This window comes from Microplitis mediator, chromosome 1 (assembly GCF_029852145.1).
Source record: "Microplitis mediator isolate UGA2020A chromosome 1, iyMicMedi2.1, whole genome shotgun sequence".
In the NCBI taxonomy this organism is placed as follows: Eukaryota; Metazoa; Arthropoda; class Insecta; order Hymenoptera; family Braconidae; genus Microplitis; species Microplitis mediator.
The window spans coordinates 25,882,641-25,902,443 of record NC_079969.1 but is presented as its reverse complement, the minus strand read 5'-3'; the positions used below and the strand labels follow the sequence as shown (position 1 = coordinate 25,902,443).

General features: G+C 28.9%; 4 protein-coding genes across 8 annotated transcripts; 2 read left to right on the top strand and 2 right to left on the bottom strand.

Moving 5' to 3' along the window:
* The first annotated feature begins 253 nt into the window (after positions 1-253).
* Positions 254-2,132, top strand: LOC130667335 (tyrosine-protein phosphatase non-receptor type 14). The gene is made up of 4 exons (XM_057468850.1): positions 254-468; positions 549-1,068; positions 1,146-1,307; positions 1,375-2,132. The coding sequence occupies exons 2-4, from the start codon at positions 550-552 to the stop codon at positions 1,981-1,983; spliced, it is 1,290 nt and encodes a 429-aa protein (XP_057324833.1). The 5' UTR covers positions 254-468; position 549; the 3' UTR covers positions 1,984-2,132.
* Positions 2,020-18,082, bottom strand: LOC130667303 (histone acetyltransferase type B catalytic subunit). 4 transcript variants are annotated; one of them, XM_057468797.1, is made up of 7 exons: positions 17,962-18,082; positions 5,379-5,794; positions 4,932-5,306; positions 4,398-4,845; positions 3,067-3,120; positions 2,799-2,977; positions 2,020-2,742 (listed from the first exon to the last, which is right to left on the bottom strand). In XM_057468797.1, coding segments are annotated over exons 1-7 (2,058 nt in total). In that variant the 5' UTR covers positions 17,964-18,082; the 3' UTR covers positions 2,020-2,158. The 4 variants fall into 4 exon arrangements, with proteins under 4 accessions (XP_057324780.1, XP_057324795.1, XP_057324788.1 ...); XM_057468812.1 differs by having other exon boundaries at positions 2,799-2,974; XM_057468805.1 differs by lacking the exon at positions 17,962-18,082 and adding an exon at positions 6,028-6,184.
* LOC130667341 (POTE ankyrin domain family member B-like) lies at positions 9,412-12,304 on the top strand. Its single transcript, XM_057468856.1, has 2 exons — positions 9,412-11,238; positions 11,934-12,304. Exon 1 carries the CDS (start codon positions 10,088-10,090, stop codon positions 11,228-11,230), a length of 1,143 nt encoding a protein of 380 aa, XP_057324839.1. The 5' UTR covers positions 9,412-10,087; the 3' UTR covers positions 11,231-11,238; positions 11,934-12,304.
* Positions 12,515-17,530, bottom strand: LOC130667324 (hydroxymethylglutaryl-CoA synthase 1). 2 transcript variants are annotated; one of them, XM_057468844.1, is made up of 2 exons: positions 17,512-17,530; positions 12,515-14,735 (listed from the first exon to the last, which is right to left on the bottom strand). In XM_057468844.1, the coding sequence occupies exon 2, from the start codon at positions 14,704-14,706 to the stop codon at positions 13,315-13,317; it is 1,392 nt and encodes a 463-aa protein (XP_057324827.1). In that variant the 5' UTR covers positions 14,707-14,735; positions 17,512-17,530; the 3' UTR covers positions 12,515-13,314. The 2 variants fall into 2 exon arrangements, with proteins under 2 accessions (XP_057324827.1, XP_057324822.1); XM_057468839.1 differs by lacking the exon at positions 17,512-17,530 and adding an exon at positions 14,801-15,660 and having other exon boundaries at positions 12,516-14,735.
* Positions 18,083-19,803: the final 1,721 nt, after the last annotated feature.

Genomic DNA, 19,803 nt, shown 5'->3' with positions numbered 1-19,803 from the left:
CAAACATGTGAAAACTTATAAATTTTAAATAATTTAAAATAATGAAATTTGAAAAAAGGCGCGTACTGATTTTTAAATTATTTAAATTTATTAATTTTTATTGCACTTACATTTTAATTGTTTATTATAAAATTTTAAAATTTCCAACTATCAGTTACATTCACGCTCATTAATTTAAAATATAAATATATATATATATTTTGTGTAACTTATCTATACTTTTAAATAACAAAAATATTTAGCAGCTGATTGTAAACGGAACTTAAACACGCGCCAGCTTCACATTGACATTACACTCAGTTCTGAGTACTGAGTATTTATTTATTTATATACATCAAGACATCACGCAAATATTGATAAATACATAAATTTGTTAATAAATTTCAATAATTACCAGTGGAATAAATTTGATAATGTGAAAAAAAAACTTTTTATAATTAATTGAAAACTTAATTACATACAAAATAAGTAAGTAATGACAAAATATTTATAAATAATAACTAGTATATATACAATAGTATTAATAATGTATCTAAAAATATTAAAAGGATGCCGTTCAAATTTCACCTGAAGAAAAGCCGCCAGTACAATGTCGTGTCTAAAAACCAGTACGTGATTTGCGTGGAACTGCTGGACCAGACGTCAATTGAGTGCACTCTGGGAGTTGACAGTCTAGGGCAAGAGTGCCTGGAAAATGTCACCCAGCGACTGGGTCTGGGTCAGCCGGAGTTTTTCGGGCTGAGGTACATCTGCAGACACGGGGAACCTTCTGCGAGGTGGGTCGACATGGACAAGCCTCTGAAGAGACAGCTGGAGAAGGAGGCAAAGAGTTTCAGTTTGTATTTGAGGATCATGTTCTACATAACTGATGTCCAGTTGATACAAGACGACATGACCAGATATCACTATTACTTGCAACTCAAGAGCGACATTCTGGAGGGAAGGATCCACTGCAGCTCCAGACAAGCGACTTTGCTGGCGAGTTACTCGATGCAAGCAGAGCTTGGGAATTACGACCCTACCAGACATACCTTCGAATGCCTTCAGCAGTGCGCCTTCTTTCCTAAAGTAATTCATAATTTTATTATTTTTCCTTGATAGTTTCCACGATTTCATTGGTCTAATTGATCTAATCTATTGACTAGGATGTGATTGACGCAGAAGCGAGTGGCAAAGATGGTTTACTGCACTCAGCAATTTGTCAGTACAAGAGCTTAGCTGGAGTGACTCAAGCAGTTGCTGAAGAACTTTACATATCTAGTGTCGTTCAATTAGAAGGATACGGACATGAATCATTTACTGCCAAGGTAATTTATTTAAAATAATGAATTATTTAATCGACTTATTAATTGTCTGATGTTTTTTAATAACCAGGATGAGGGAAACAATCAAGTAGTTCTTGGAATTTCAATAAATGGAATAATGGTCGGGTACACATCAACACAAGCGACCCAATTTTACCGATGGAAAGATATAAGCAACGTAATAAATCATAAGAAAACTTTTCGAATAGAGTGTCAATCGGAGCATGAAGAAGCGAAACAGTTTTTCTTTCGCGATTCACGCAGCGCTAAGTACACATGGCGACTATGTATTGCTCAGCATACATTTTATATGCAGCATCAGGACTCCCGACCCTCGGAAAGACTAACGGGATACTTTGATAGCGATACTAATGACTCGACTGAGCAGGCAGCTTCAGTTAATTTAGAAAATCGTAATACTGATGATTCAATGCGATGGACTAGTTACAATGATCTCTCGACGACGCCTTATCCGCCAGTGGTTTCTGTTTCCTCGACGGATCTAAATAATCTGCGCGCTCTCCTTCCGTCTTACAGACCAGCGCCCGACTACGAGACCGCTGTCCAGATGAAGTACAACGGCGGGAATCCACCGCAGCCTTATTACGCGAACCAGTCGACGATTGTTGGTGCTGAGCTCTGTCTACTGGGCAATGTCGTCAATAGAAATAGATATTAAGTAGTTTTTGATACTTTAATAATTCTAATCCACCCTCGTTATATTTTAAATGTTTAAAAATTATATTTTAATAATTATATTTACATAAGGATTTTAATCAATCGTTTTATGTATAATCATTTTATTAAATCACGTATCAGTTTTAAAAATTTCATCATTATTTTAATCCACATGATTACGTTCCGTTTATATTTTTTATTGCATCTAGAAGAGACCCGGGATCTGGTTTCCCAGCGGTAGCAGCAACAGGTAATCCGGCTTTGGCCAAGGCCTCTGCTGTCACGGGTCCAATTGCTACAGATTTAACTTTAGCTAATGATAGTGATCGTTTATTAGCAGCATTCAAAATGTGTTCAACAACAGACGGACTAAAAAATACAAAAATTTTCCAGTCGTTCGTGATAATTCTCGACAAATCTTCGCTGAGGGATTCCGCGGCTAGAGTTCTATAGACATTTAGTTTTGAAAATTTAATTCCATTGGTCGTTAGAACTTTTTCTATCGTGTCTCGTGATATTTCGCTGCAGGGATACAGCAGCGGTTTATTATTTTTTTCAGATTTATTTACAATGTAGTCTGCCAGCTCACGGGAGTTACCGCAATGTGATCCTTCGCATAAATTCAACCTGAGACATTGTTTTGCTAGAGTTTCTGTCGACGGCCCTACGCAAAACACTGGCAATTTTTTCCATAAATCATCAAGATTTTCTACTGCTGAATTTACCGCTTCGATTGTTCTCGGACTAGTGAATATAAAACCTGCGGGAAATAAATAATTAGTTTTTAAAAAACGTCATTTAAATAATGAAATTTACCGGAGTATGATTCAGGATGGAGCAAACATTCTTTCAGATGATCTAGATTTATGAATTCAAAGCTCAGTGTCCTCAATACTCGGCAATCGTATCCAGATGTTTTCAAATATTTAACATATTCTTCCTGGCTTTCATTTTTTTCGCTCAATCCTTTACACAGTATGACGTCATTGCAACTACTTGACATGTTAGTTAATTAATTGGCGAGAAGCTCTACTTAAATTCAAATATTTTCAAATATTTAATGTTGTTCATTACTTGCACTTACTTAAAATAAATACAGAACGTGACACCTCCTAGTGGCTGATGTTCAAACTCGATACTTTTTTCCGGCGCGAATGTAAATGAAATTTATATAAACGCCAAATATATATGTGGAGGTACTGATTAATTAATTAATGTTAATTATATACAAGTAAATCACTTGTTATTAATTAGTACTGTACATACTGCGGGTAAATTTTATCAGGTATCTGGTACCAGATTTATTTTTATTAACAGACACGATAATTTTTAATTTTTCTATTTTGAGTCATAAAACTGACGGTTACTTAATTAATAATCAAGTGAAAAAACTGTATTTATTTATGCACTTGTTTTACAAGCATTATTTACAGTACACTTTTAAATAAAATAATAATTCAAGAAAGCAAAGTATCAAGAGCAAGTTTTTTTGAGGGCATTCTCAGATGATACTTAACACTTTTTTAAAATATTTAATGACCTGGAACTGTCATCAGTGGAGCCAGGATTTTTGGCAAATTAATGGTGTAAAATTTTTGATATTACGGCGAAAATATTGGTCGTATAAAAAAATTTTTCAAACAAAAGTTATAGGAAATTTTATTTTAGAAAAAAAATGTTTCTTATAATTTTTTCATAAGACTAATAAGAAAGCCGTAATTTCAAAATTGATTTTCATAATTATCAAAAATTTGAATCATTCATTATGAATCTTAATTTTGAAATTGCGGTGAAAATATTGGTCGTATTAAAAATTTTTTCAAACAAAAGTTGTAGGAAATTCAATTTCCTAGAAAAAATGTCTCTTATGATTTTTTTATACGATCAATATTTTCACCGTAATTTCAAAATTAAGATTTGCATAATTATAAAAATTTGAATTTTTCATTGTGAATCATAATTTTGGAATTACGGTGAAAATATTGGTCGTATAAAAAAATCATAAAAAACATTTTTTTTATAAAATTACATTTCTTACAACTTTTGTTTGAAAACTTTTTTTATAAGACCAATATTTCCGCCGTAATATCAAAAATTTGAATCATTCATTTCGAAATTGAGGCAAAAATCTTGTCCCTAGTCATCAGTATGGAATTTTACCGATTAATTAAAAAAAGGACAAGTTATAATTTCACTGATAGATTTTAAAAAAAAATCGATTAATTGTCAGCAATTTTAATACCGTCATGACAGTTGAAATTAATTGAAAATTTTTAAAAAGTGACCTAAGAATGCCCTTAAAAAAAAACGATGCAAAAAAAAATCAAACAAAAAAAAATAATGTATAAAAAAAACAATAATAATAATAATAATAATAATAATTAGTAATTAATTGGGTACTAAAAAAATAATCACTGCTCGGAAGTTTCATCAAGTCGTTTTATAACTTTCTTGTACTCTTCTTCAAGCGCGCGGTATTCTTTCTCTAGTGTTTGAATGCGCTGCTCATTGGGTAGAAGAATGACATTCCCACTTTCTTTTTGATCTAGACTCTTGACAACCGACTCCAATTTCTTTAAATCTCTGCGCTCGCGTTTGTAAGGAACATTGAGACGTTTCTTAACTTCTAGCCTGTACTCGCGATACTCTTTCTCATTGGCCAGGTCGGTGACTCTCAGCCTCAAAATTTCGTAGATCCTCCTGGCTTGTCGCTTGTTGATCTTGAACTTTTCCCTCGCTTCTAGAGCCATAGTTTTGTTGAACTTCTGCAGGAGGAACTCGGGCCCGTAAGACGGTAGAGTCAAGCAGTTCAGCGCGTCAACGTAATCTCGTACTCGTTGGAAGTTCGTAGAAGGATCTTCAACTGGAATAAAATAAAATATATTTTCCCATGCAATTGTTTGTCTCCTGATGATTTTAATGGAAGATATTAATAGTGGGAATAATTACCAGTGATATCAGTGACACGATTATCACCAATATATTGTCGATAAATGGCTCTCAATAAATGTGCGCCCAGTCCCAGACCTTGGAATGGCGGCAAAACGAGAATTTGAGCAATGCGCGGTCTAGTGTGATTTGGATAAGCGTAATACTGATAGACAGTAGCAAAACCAACGGTCGCGTAACGTGAACACCCGGATGCCGATGTGTATTTTTCAAACATATTGAAGTAGTGCCACTGGTCATCATCGATGTCTATAAAACTAGCAGCGTCTATGTACCAGAGTAAAAATGTCTGTAATCGTTGATGATATTCTTTGAATCCTTTGCAGGTCATGTCTGCTTTAAATACTTCAAAATTACGCGTTTTGTTCTCATCATCTAGGAAAAATAATTTAAAAATTAAAATATTTAATTAATTTACCGATTGAGGTTTCTATGGATTCAAATTACCAGTGACAGTGAACGAGTGTATCAATTCTCCAGCGAGTCTGAATGTGTCATCCTTGGCCAGTGACTTGATAAACGAATCAAAGTTATCATGAACATTTGGCGCTAACTTGTCCACCAGTTTAGGCAGAACTTCATCGGGCTCAACTTCATCGTTCATTCCCTTCCGGAATTTGTCCGAGTAACTCATTGCCAGATAAGTCTCCAGACATCCAGCGGAGTAGTACAACTTTATTTTAAGATCTTTGTACCCGAATATGGTCTCGCTGTCACCAAATACCTGGTGAGACATCTCCGGAAGAAAAGAAGTCTCTTTATCTTTGAAATCACCCTCATCTCGTAGCAGTTTTAACTCTAGAACTTCGTTGCTATCAGCTACGTAGCTCTGAAGACGTCCTATTGTCGCATCATCCAACATCCTGGTAAAATAATTATCATATTTAATGTCAATACTTGATGATTATTATTGTATATATGTATATATTTGTTGTTTACGATAAAATATGTTCATTACTGTCGACCGCGGATTTACTTAACCTCAAAAAAATTATTTTAGACTTGAAATGAAAAATTAAACTAAAATTTTTTTGAAAATGATTTTACTGTCGATTAATTGTAATAAAGAATAATTGATTAGTAAATATATACGTACTCAAATTTTTATGTTGTAATTATTCGTGATAAATAAATTGAAATAACTTTAGACTATAAACATAAAAGTCTTAGCCTTCAACAATTCGCGCCAATATTTCTATACCTGGACGCGTTTTTATTCCCGTTCTGAATTAATACCCTCCTGCTTTTTTTTGGCGCAAGCGCAGTTTGAAATGTCCGGTAGTTGGAGATATTTGTAATTGTTTTATATTTTTGTAATACTTATTCATTAATTTTATATTTGAATCATTGTAATTACGATCATCCATTTTTAATTTTATAATTTATTTGAAGTTTTGGTTAAATGCTATGGCAATATATATGTTATATATATGATACTGGAGTTAGCAGAAATCTAATAATTTTTAAATTTTTTTTAGACGGTAAATTTGAAGCAAAAAAAAATTTGAAAAAATTGCATCTGTAGTTTTTTAAATTTTCTAAATGTCAAAACAATATATATATTTATATATATATATATAGATATAACATGGTCCTGAAGTTAGCAGACAATTTTCAAATTTTTGTTTTCAACAAATCTATTTTTAAAAAAACTAAACTAAAAATATGCACATGTAGAAAACTAAAAAAACTATCGGTGTAATTTTTGAAATTTTTTTTTTTTTTAATTTGTCGTTTTTAAAAAAATCCAAACATTATTACGAGTGTGAATGTAGCAGACATCAGACAAATTTAAAATTATAAATAAACTAATTACTCTATTTATTATTAATGTTAAATTTGTATGACCGTGGAGTTAGCCGACACCCGCCATTTTTAAAATGAAAAAGCTTATAACTTTAGAAAAAAAAAAAATTTTCAAATTTAAAAAAAATGCTCGTGTAGATTTTTCAATTTTCTAGACGAGTATTTTTATAAAAAGATCAAAAAATAAATACTCGAGGTACAATTTGAAATTAAATTTTAAGATTACTTATTTTGTATTCAAAAGGTTTTACAAACCTCATTACTTTTTGATTTTTGTATATAATATTTCGAAATCTTGACGAGTATTTTTTTTATTTTTCACTTTTCCAATTTTTTAATCTGGAAATTAACCGTTTTCGAATAAAATGTCTTGTAATTTAAAAGAAAACAAAAATTTTTTAATTTCAAAAAAATACTCGTGTAGAGTTTTCAATTTTCTAAACGAGTATTTTTTTTAAACGATCAAAAATACTAGAATTGTTATTTTAAATAAAAATTCATAAATTTATAATTAACCAAAAGCTAATTTGTTTTTGAAATTTATAGTCGGAGGCTCCCGTATTTATGACTACGAGAGTGTATTTATGACAGAATTAAAAAGCTTTGACGCTGTTTACAAATTTTTGAAATTTCAAATAATATTTTATATATATATATTAGGGTGATTCATTTCCGCAGAAGTTTTTTTTTTTTAAGTGCTCAAGCAAAATCTCAAATCTCTGGGTCTATATTGTCTATGGGATGTCTCTGGGATTTCCAGAGAATTTGACTATGGGATTTCTATGGGATTTCTAGAGAATTTAACTTGCGATAATTCTATTTTTTTTAAAACTCCGAGTGCTAGGTCTAAATTTTCTATGGGATTTCTATGGGATTTCTCTAGGATTTCCAGAGAATTTAACTTGCGATAATTCTATTTCTTTTTAAAACTCCGAGTGCTGGGTCTATATTTTCTATGGGATTTCTCTGAGATTTCCAGAGAACCCTCGCGGAATTGCCATAACGGTATTAATACAAAAATTTGTCGCTGTCATAGAATATCGATAGAAAACTCATAGAAAATTGACAGAAAACAAAAATTTGTTGCTGTCAAAGAAAATCGATAGAAAACCCATAGAAAATTGATATAAAACAAAAACTTGTTGCTGTCATAGAAAATCGATAGAAAACCCATAGAAAATTGATACAAAACATAAACTTGTTGATGTCATAGAAAATCGATAGAAAACCCATAGAAAATTGATACAAAACATAAACTTGTTGCTGTCATAGAAAATCGATAGAAAACCCATAGAAAATTGATACAAAACATAAACTTGTTGCTGTCATAGAAAATCGATAGAAAACCCATAGAAAATTGATATAAAACAAAAACTTGTTGCTGTCATAGAAAATCGATAGAAAACCCATAGAAAATTGATACAAAACATAAACTTGTTGATGTCATAGAAAATCGATAGAAAACCCATAGAAAATTGATACAAAACATAAACTTGTTGCTGTCATAGAAAATCGATAGAAAACCCATAGAAAATTGATATAAAACAAAAACTTGTTGCTGTCATAGAAAATCGATAGAAAACCCATAGAAAATTGATACAAAACATAAACTTGTTGATGTCATAGAAAATCGATAGAAAACCCATAGAAAATTGATAGAAAACCCATAGGAAATTGATATAAAACATAATCTTGTTGCTGTCATAGAAAATCGATAGAAAACCCATAGAAAATTGATATAAAACAAAAACTTGTTGCTGTCATAGAAAATCGATAGAAAAATTGATATAAAACAAAAACTTGTTGCTGTCATAGAAAATCGATAGAAAACCCATAGAAAATTGATATAAAACAAAAACTTGTTGCTGTCATGGAAAATCGATAGAAAACCCACAGAAAATTGATATAAAACATAAACTTGTTGCTGTCATAGAAAATCGATGGAAAATTTTCTGTGGAAATAAAATTTGAAAATTTTGATGATAATTGTGTGTCAGATGATTATTAATAGTAAATCCTGAGCATGATATTTTTTCAGACATTTTTCTTTGAAAAAATCTGGAGTATGAATTTTAAAAAATCGAAAAAAAATAGATCCCATTATGAGCATAACTGAAAAAGTTGTAGAATAGTGACAGTTTGCTGTGAAAAATTATGAGGAAAATTGATCAGTACGTATTTTTTGTGAATCAACAATTTATACTTAAAAGTTAAAATATCAATAGATGCGTGTTTCAAAAAATTTTTTTGATATTCTTCACTGAAAAGATGTCTAAAAACGAACATTTTTTGTCTCTTTGAAAATTTTATTTAAACCACTTTTCGCGAAGTTAGAGGCGTTTGAAAAAAAAAATCTCTACATTTTTCAAAATTCGATATCTCGAAAACTGTTGGAGGAAAAAATTTGAAAAAAATCATGAAGGCTTTTCTCAACCTATACTAATAGATAAAAAAGTTTCAAAAAAATCCGAGGTTCAAAAGCTAAATGGTGTCCGATTTGGCGTGGAACGCCCCCTATACAATTTGACCCATACGAAAAAAATATATATCCGGGATATATCCAGGCTAATCTAGATATATGTGACATATATACATATGTCTCATATATGCAGATTCGCCCGGATATATCCGGATATATATTTTTATCGTATGGGGACGTAAATTTACTACCCGAATTAGAATGCAAATTCACTTCAAAAGTTGTATATAAATTTGTCATCAAAAAAGGAAAAGCCCGAAGTTAACGGACATTTGACGGAAAATTCAAGGATACTTTTATTGGGTTTTTTTTTCTAGTAACAAACGTTACTTCTAAATTGAGGAAAAATTAACCACGAATTTTTCTTTCCAACTTTTGCTATCAAATTATCTGCTGATTCGGGCAGCAAAGTTCGGTGATTTCAATTGTCAAACACTGTCCATTTCAAGCTAAAGTGGCTATTAGGGAGAGTTTCGTCTCAGAAATTGAAATAAAACTTTTGACATTTCGATGGTGTACACTATACATAAAAAATTTCAGTTCAATTTTTTAGCTCTCTTATACGTGAAATAACATATACATTTGACGTAAAATTAAAGCTGCTACTTTACATTTTACGTGTGGAAGAGAGCAAAAATTGAAATGAACTCTGTGTTTTTGCTCCCAATATAACAGGCACGATAGCCAAAAAGGGTCAAAATAAAATATCCTTAGTTGTGGCACAGGTGTGCGCTGTGTCCATACACTTTCCCCACGTGACTCTACAATTCTTGCTAGTGGTAAAAAAAATAAGTGTATTCGCTGTAAATATTCCGAGTATGTTTGTGTGTTTTAATAAATTTATGCATATTAATCACCGAAGAATATAATTATGGGTGTCATTAACAAAATATTATCTGGGACTCGAAGATTTTTTTCCAAGCGTGAAACCAGAGATTCGCCGGCTATAGCAGCACTAGAACGTGTTCTCAAGTTTGTAGACGAACAAGGCGGATGGGATAAACTTATTAATCCAAAATGGGATCATGGGTTCAGACTCTTACTCCAATTTACGAATCTTAATGACGAAGAATGCGTTAAATTATTGCTAGAGCACAACGTTAAGGTGAATGGGGAACCACAACCAGATTATAATTTAACGCCGCTTCAAATGGCTGTTAGAAATAGAAATATTAAGATTGTTAAAATGCTTTTAGACTACGGTGCTGAGCCAAATGTTTCTTGCAAAGGTACCATGGAACCGATCTGGCTCGCTGTCGCCCATAATACAGTAGAAATTTTTCAACTCCTTAAAAGATACGGCGCAGATATTCATAGTGGTACCAGTAAAAATTATGACGACAAATACGGCTTCTTTTCTTATTATTGTAATTTTAATTTAGCTGTATGTAATGGCTATTCTGAAATGGTGGCATTGCTATTAGAGGAAAGTAATTTTGATACAAATGGGACTAGGATACCGATAAATTTTTATTTTTGTGCTATAAAACGTGCAAAGGAAAAGTTTCCAATAATCAGTAAGAAGTTTAAAGACATCACAGGCCGTTTAATTGAACATATAATTAAAGTAAAAAGCCAAAATTCTGATGTATCAGAAGAAAACTTATTGCTACTGCGTGACGATGAATTTATTCTTCATGTAAATAAGTGCGAGGAAGAGATATTAAGATTAAAGCCCAAAATAAATGACACGGATTTTTCATTTTATGATATCCTGACAAAAAGTGATGATGCATTGATTCGCTTTGTTAGAAATATTAACGTGGTATCAAGTTTTAATGCAGAAAAATTAAAGGTTGAATTTCCCATTTATGGCAAAAAAATTGTGTGTCGGTTTAAAAAAGCGTGCCGGCGTAAATATTTGGTAGAGAAATGCATACCAATATTTTCAAGAGATTTTTGTTATGGAAGTTTGGGTACGTTGCCATTTGAGTGTATCGAGAGAATATTTAGATATTTGTCAGACTACGAGCTTCAAAAATTTATTTATAAGATTCTCGCTCCACTGTATTAACACGACTGGTAAATATACATTTTATTTTTCTCTACACATGGTGACCACAAATTTTTGAAACTGAAATTCCATGATTTTTGCAGATATTCCAGTCAAGAATTAAAAAATTCCCTGACCATATGTAGTTATATCAAATCCTTGAAATAGTTATTTAATTCCAAATAAAATGCTATAAGTCAGTTCAATAAATAATCAATCATTGTCGTTAAATGAAACTTTATTTTATCATTTGTCGATGTTCATAGGTTTTTTTATTTATTAAATGAATAATTTTTTATTTTTGATTTTAAACCTACGTTTTTTTATAACTTACTCTATAATAAAATATAAATAAATTTTTCATTTTCCCCAGAATAAATTTCATAAATAAGAACGTTTTATAGAATATTAATAAAATATTAATCAAGCACGCGAATAATATAAGTTTTTTTTCAAGATGATATTACAATAGCATTCGCGCCGCGCCACTTTTTGAAAAGTTTTGACAGAAAAAAAAATTTATCGGATTTTTTCAGTCAAAAGAAAAGAAAGTAAAAATTTTTCCAGCTTTGTGACGAAATTCCCTGATTTTTTCCAATATATTTAAAATTCCCTAACATTTTCCAGTTTTCCAGAAATGTGGCCACCATGTTTTCATCATTTTGATTTTAACTACAATTACATAAAAAAAATGCTTAATTGCTGTTTCATTGACTATTTTTAGAATGGAGTTCTAATTTTGTTGGGTCCATGCATGAAAAATTGAAAAATACGATCGTTCATTCACCGGCTAATATTTGACTCGATGCACCACTCGCTCATCTAGTCATTTTTGGAATTAATTTATTGAGTTGCCATTGTGAGAAAAATTTTGAGTCTCTATTTACTGGACAAAATCAGCAAGGAAAGTTCCGTTCGTCTTCGAGTGTGAAAGAGAAAAAAGTACAAGCTCTCTTAATTCAAATATTTTAAATTTATCAAAAATAATAAAAAAATGTAATCTTTTTTTAAAATTATTATTGTATTTTCTAGTCCAAAATCTATTTTTAACTTAAAATAAATAAATTATTCAAAAGTCATATCTGTAACTTTTTTAAATATTCACCTAAGATACGTCATTACTTAATATATTTTTAAAAAATTATCATAAGTAAAATGAATTTAAATATTTAACTAAAAAATTTGAATCAGATTAAAAAGTCAGTACCTGAAAAAAAAATGTACTATTAAAATTATAAAAAATAATATTTGAAAAAAAAACCCAACAATATTTAACGATATTAAAATTTGTCATATTTTTATCTCATATATTTAAAATACAAAATTTTTTTAAGTATACTTATAAAACCTCAAAAATACTTGATCTATTACCATATTGATACAATAATTAATATTAATTATAAACATTTTATTTATACATTTGTTCAAAATAATATTAATAATAATAATGATCCTGATGTATGAGTGTAAATGTATCAGACACCAGACAAATTTAAAATTATAAATAAATAGAGTAAATTATTTTTAAAAAATATTTATAAAAAATGCACTTATTAATTTCCAAATTTTTCAAATGCGCATTTTTTAAAAATTTTATTTTCGTAATTACTTACTTTATTTCTTAATAATTTCAAATTTGTCTAACGTCTGCTACATTTACACTCATTCCGGAAGTTAGCAGCCAATTAAAAATTTTCGGATTTTTCTTCACCAAATAAATTACAAAAAAAAAAAATCTAAAAATATGCACATGTAGAAAATTAAAAAAACTGCAAGTGCAATTTTTCAAAATATTGTTTTTATTATAATTTATCGTTTTGACTGAATTTTAAAAATTATTAGACCTCGGCTGACTTCAGTATCATTAATAATAATAATTCTCATTAGATAAGACATTTAATTACGAGTAACTGAGTGAAACTGATTTACATTGCATGCAAGGCACATAGACAATGATATCTCGATACAAAAATTAAAATTAATTAACTTTTAAAATAACAATAATTATAACCATTAAATAATTTAAGTTTTCCCAACTAATTTTAAAATCTCAAATTAATCAATTAAAAATATTTAAAATAATTAAATATTAATAATAATAACAATCATTGAACCAGGGGTACACGTTGATAAGTTCTTCTGTACATTTCATCAATTTTAACAAGATAATAAGTCCCAGGAAACATCGCATCGACGCTGCTACCAGCTTCGTACGGAACAGTGTGACAATTTTTTTCCCTCAACTCAAGTATTCTCGTGTACTCCTCAGGACTTACTTGCTTTCTTCCATCTAATTGTTGCTTAATATACTCAAGATTGCTGCACAATTTTCTTAGCTGGTCTTCAGCTACTTTGTCTCTGCCGATCGTCAGTGAATACATACTCGAGGCAAGACCGGACCCATAAGAGAACACTCCGATCCTCTTGCCCAGCAATTGTTCGATAGGTTTATTTATCAACAAGCTAACGAGTCCCGAATAAACAGAAGGTGTGTACATGTTACCAACTAAATTTGCTATAAATAAACTAGGCTCTGTTTTATCTTTGTAATCATTGTTACTTATTTTCATAAAAGCTTTCTCGACATCTCTATCAAAATAAGTGTCTTCGAGCTTCAAGTTACGGAATTTATCAAGCTCTCCATTAATAGCAGTCTCATTTAAATTATTTTCTTTTAAAAAATCAATCAATGAAAGTCTTGCGAATGATTTTTGTACCAATTTACAGTAAGGCGAGTGAAAAATAACAGCGTCAAAGAATTTTAACGTCACTCCGTTAGATTGAGATTGTGAATTAAATTTATTTGTTGAAACTTTTTCGCAGTATTTTTTGTAACAGTTGTCTAGAGCACTGAGGTAGCATTGAATAGACAATTTTCCATCTACTACAGGATACTCTGATCGTAAATCGGGTTTATAAAAATCGTAAGCGTGTTTCATATAAGAAGCGCGAAGCCCGCGATCAAAAACCAGAGGAGCATTGGGACCAATTATCATTGCAATGGCACCGGCACCTCCAGTTGGTCTAGCACTTCCGGTAGAATAAACGGCATTGTCAGCAGCAACTACCAGAGCTAATCTTCCATCCCAGGAACTACTTTCTATCCAGGACACGGCGTTGAAAACGGCAGCTGTTCCTCCGTAGCAGGCGTTCGTTGAATCAACGCCTTCTATGTCCGTAGCACCGTGAGGTTCAAACAGTTGCATCAGTACTGACTTAACGGATTTACTCTTGTCGATTATTGTCTCGGTACCGACCTCCAGATGACCAATCTCACTAGGTTTTATGTTGTTACGGTCAAGCAGACGATGAGTTACCGTCAAACACAAAGAATTTATGTCCTCCCGATCATTGCAGAACCCCATTTTTGACTGACCCAGACCTACTGTGTATTTACCAGCTGACACTCTGTCATATTTTTCCAGGTCGACCTGGTCCACATACTGGGCCGGGAAATATAATTCTATGGCTTTTATTCCAACGTTTTCTGGCCACATTTTAATGCCGATTTTCTTATAATTTATCACTGAAAAAAAATAAATTTATCAGTTATCAGTCATATTTATATAAATTATAATTTTAAAAAATTACCTGATTTATTTTTATCACAAAATAATTTAAATTTATCACCATAACATAATTAGAGTGATCGCACCATAAAAAAATATTTTATTACAATAAAATATTTATAAAAAATATATAAATAAATAAAATGACCTAAAAGTCTGTTTAATTGAAAAGTTTAATGCAGTAACGGCTTTTTCCCGGTAACCAATCACCAGGAATTTAGGTTAGAAGTGAAACTCTTTTTGAATTATAAATCACCGTTTGTATTTTATTTTATTATTTATTCAATAAATAATTAATTTATTCACTAATTAATTATTTTTATTATTATCATTTATAAATAAAAAATTATGAACACTTGTAATGATGCGGAAAGTAGCAGTCATTAAAAATTTATTTTCTCTAAAAAAAAGTCAATACCGACAGGAATTAATTTAAAAAATGCGCGTGAAAAATTTTATTGCGGATTTTTTTTAAATTTTCTGACAATTAATTTAAAAATTAAAAACAATAAAATTGTTACTGTCTACTGTCAGTATCTCACTTGTAATTTGAAAACTGATTTAAAATATTTAATTTCAGAGATTTTATTTTGAATGTGGAATCAACGAGCACTAGAAGATGAATAACAAATACAAGTAACACATTTTAGTTTAATAAAGAAAAAGAAACATCACCCATCACCTTGACTAGCTGGTTAAGTATAAATATGTGTAGATATATGTAAGTATATATATGTATGTTATATATGGACACGTGTAAAAATGTCTAGGTAGAATCTAATGTGTAGCTGCAGGTTAATTTGATGTAAAAGCTAAATCCCGATTGCCGAAGCAAAAGGTTTTGGTAGCGAGCACACGAGCAGACTCGTACTCATGGACTTTAGTCTCTTTTATTCGTGCAAATTTATTATTAAGTGGGGATATAATTATTTGTTATATTTTTTTTACTTTTACATTTCTATTATATTATTTTTTTTTATTTATATTATTAGTATTGTAATGCTGATATATATTTATATATTTATAAACATGTCATTGTATGGTAGAAATTGTATGATATTTTTTTTAGAACAAGATGTTAGAGGTCATGGATTTTCTCTTTTATAAATTTTTTTCTATTGGGATTTATATTATTATTTAAATGTCTAGTGATATATTTTTATCTTTTGTATTTTTATTATTTTTAACTTTTGTTGAAAGGACTTTTGTTCGTTGATCTCAATATTATTATTGACTATTCATTCATTTTAATTATCAAAGTAGAGATAATCCATTATTAGACTTTAGTATTCAATTTAAATTTTTATTTTAAATTTATCTGTGAAAAATTGATATTTTTTAAATTATAATAATCATAAGTTTATTTCCCTTATGTATATTTATTTATAGAGTGCAATTAATGAATTTAATGGAGGGAAATTTGAAATATTTCAATTAACAATTAAAGAAATTTTTTTTTATCTCGTAGTCTTTAAATTTTATTATTTTTATCTAATCACTGACGTCATATCGTTAATTAAATTTTTATTTATATCATTTGGGACATTGAAATTAACTCATAATTTTTATAAAAATTTATTACGTCAAATCATGGATATATTTTTAAACTGTCATGTGACATTGATTAGATATATTTATTTATTGAATCTTTCCAAAATTGATTTAGGGCCAGTTTTCCAAAACGGGTGTAAATTATTAATGCTGGTATATCTATTAGACCGATTCAAAAAAATCGACTATTTTTTTTTTTTTTTTCAAGGACACATTCAAAAGTTTCAGTAGGATAAAAAAAGATGCCTGTTAAAATTTGAACCCTTCAAATAATAAGTACTCCCTGATTGCGATTTTCTATTTCCGGTTTAAATAAATTTTAAGTTTGAAATTTTATACGTCGGTGATGGCATATTGTACATAAAAGTCTAGGATACATTTTTGTAGGAAATTTAACGCTCTACAAAAAAGATATCTTATGATTTTTTGATAAATTTATCTGTTCAAAAGTTGTTTGAGCTTGAAGTCAAATTTACCGTAAATTTGGAGATCTTTTTACTTTTCCAGCGGAACTATCAGAGTTATCACAGAATGTCATGAAATCATTTTTGTAGACAATTTTATCCCCTACAAATTATCTTTGATAAAATTTTTTCAAATTCTGCATAACTTTTTAGTTATTTCCATTTGAATGTCAAGCTTTAAAAAAAAAAAATCATGTTCTGATTGATTTCAAAATCTTTGCATTAAAATGGAAATAACTAAAAAGTAATGCAGAATTTGAAAAAATTTTATCAAAGATAATTTGTAGGAAATAAAATTGTCTACAAAAAAGATTTTGTGACATTTTGTGATAAATTGAATAGTTTCGCTGGAAAAGTAAAAAGATATAAAAATTTACTATAAATTTGACTTCAAGCTCAAATAACTTTTGAACAGATGAATTTATCAAAAAATCATAAGATACCTTTTTTGTAGAGCGTTAAATTTCCTACAAAAATATGTCCTGGACTTTTTTGTACAATACGCCATTACCGAGGTATAAAATTCCAAACTTAATTTTTTTTTTCCCGCCTTGTTATTTAAATAGCTTAAGATATACTGGCAATATTAATTTCAACCTGGATGGAAATAAACCCGGTTTGAAAAACTGGCCCTTAAAAATTCGAAAATTAAAAAAAAAATGTGACTATTAGACTTTTTATGAAAGTTTAAAAAAACAATTAAATTAATTATACTTACAATCAAATATAAAAATTAATTTTTATAAACATCTATTAAGTCAAATGATAAATATATTTTTAAACTGACGTCATATGACATTGATTAGATATATTTATTAATTGAATGCTTCAAAGATTGATTTGGAAATTCGAAAATTCAAAATAAAAAACCCGTTGACTCTTCGACTTTTTATGAAAGTTAAAAGAAAAACAATTAAATTAATTATACTTATAATCGAATGTAAAAGTATACCCGCTTACTCAAACCGGAAATCAGTAATAGTTTATATGTATTAATAATACATATCACGATGACGAAGGAAAAAATATGGAAATAAAAATGAATGAAAATTGCACTGGGGAATAAAAGTCAGCGCACTAAGAATTGCATAAACAAATAAATTATTTAAATATCAATGCAATATTATATATCATAATATAAACATACATATATATGTTATATACAAACATTTCAATTTAAATTCCGTGAAATACTCAGGTATTTAGGCCATCACTTTCAACACTTAACACATTTTATAATCAGTACTTAAATTTGATCAAATTCTCTTGTAATTTAAAAATAAATAAGTAATTAAATATTTATTATTATTTTTTATTTTTTAAATTGATTACATCGCCGTACAATAATTACTAATTTATTTCTTCACATACAATACGCTGAATTTAAATTTATAATAATAATAATAATTATTATTATTTTCTATACTGACAGCAAAATATATATAACTCATATGTTTTATCTTTCACTCGATAAATATATATCATGCGATTTAAAATACTAGTTCTATTACAATTGATTATGTTTATTAATTAATCAATTATTCTTAATACTTTGTACGATTAATAAATATATATTTAATTTACACATTGAAAATTAATTAATTAAGTAATATTGATTATTATATTTATACACATACTACATTGTATAAAATACTTAAAACATTTATTATATATAGTAAGAAATATGAGTAAAAAATTCAAACATTCAAAGCAGGAATGTCTATTAGCCCGTTTTTTATTTTTTATGAGTAATTCAATAATTTTTTTATTTTATTTTATTTTTTACTACAAACTTTCGCTGGTAAAATAAAAAATTTCTCTGTATTAAGTCACATCGAAATTAGATTTTATGATATATGATATTAAAAAAAAAATATATACTATGACCTACTGACCCACTTGGATTATTTTTAATACGCAAATCTATCTAGTAAAAATTACGCGGTTGATTTTTTGTTATGGACTTCCTCAATTATCAGAGAGGTTCCCTGATTAAAAACTTCCGATTGATTCCAATTGGAAAATTTTAATTGGATTTAATTAGAAATTTCTGATTGACTTTCAATCAGTTTCCTTAGGGAAGTTTTCATTGAATCCGATTTAAAATTAATCGGAAATCGGAGATTCAATCGGAAAAAAACAAAATTATTAATTTCTGATTGAATCTGATTAAAAAATTTAAATCGGATTCAATTGGAAAATTAATTGATTGTTTTTAAATTAAATCGAATTAAATTTGATAGAAAAATTTTAATCGAATACTTGGAATGCTCACAATAAATTCTGATATAACGTTTGAATCCAATAGAGTTTCAATCGGAGTTTTTGATCAGGCTTTTACACAAAATATATATATTAATATATATATTTACATTACGTATTTGATTTATAAATAAATGGATTTATAAAAAAAGAAGTTGGCTATACAGCATTATCTATATTTATTTATTTAATTAATTAATTAATGATTAATATATCTTATGATTATATGGCTTTCATACGATGCTCGTACACATCACAGATCTATTGATATCGATTCAAAAATAATAGTATGAAAAAAAATTAATATCAACACTTAAAATAATATTTTATCTATAAGTATGTGAATGTTACATTTTAATTTATTTATTCATTGATAATTTTAATTTTCAAAATTAAAATAAATAAATTTACAACTAAAAAAAATAAATTATCGAGGGTGTTCGAATAGTGATTTAATTAAAATATTAATATTCGTAATGATCATTACGAATAATTTCTAAGTACGAATTATTCGCACACCCGTAAAAATAATTAAAAAATTTTTACAATTGGCACAATGATTGAGTAATTTTTTTTTTAAATTATTATTATTAATTGTCATAAATAAATAATTAAGAAAATTAATTACGTCATACGTTATTTGGCACGATATCAAATTTGATTTATTTTGTGCGGATTTTATTTAAATAAAATAAAATTCCCAATTATTTAAATTAATAAGCATCCACTCCTACAAATAATTACCATT

Bases quoted from the DNA above. Each gene is read 5' to 3' on its own strand.
- LOC130667335 (XM_057468850.1), top strand. From the start codon at position 550: ATGCCGTTCAAATTTCACCTGAAGAAAAGCCGCCAGTACAATGTCGTG. The intron at 1,069-1,145 runs GTAATTCATAAT...TCTATTGACTAG, and splicing joins AGTGCGCCTTCTTTCCTAAA to GATGTGATTGACGCAGAAGC. The intron at 1,308-1,374 runs GTAATTTATTTA...TTTAATAACCAG, and splicing joins ATGAATCATTTACTGCCAAG to GATGAGGGAAACAATCAAGT.
- LOC130667341 (XM_057468856.1), top strand. From the start codon at position 10,088: ATGGGTGTCATTAACAAAATATTATCTGGGACTCGAAGATTTTTTTCC.
- LOC130667324 (XM_057468844.1), bottom strand. From the start codon at position 14,706: ATGTGGCCAGAAAACGTTGGAATAAAAGCCATAGAATTATATTTCCCG.
- LOC130667303 (XM_057468797.1), bottom strand. The intron at 5,307-5,378 runs GTAATTTGAATC...TATTTTTCCTAG, and splicing joins ACACTCGTTCACTGTCACTG to ATGATGAGAACAAAACGCGT. The intron at 2,978-3,066 runs GTAAGTGCAAGT...TAACATGTCAAG, and splicing joins ACGTTCTGTATTTATTTTAA to TAGTTGCAATGACGTCATAC.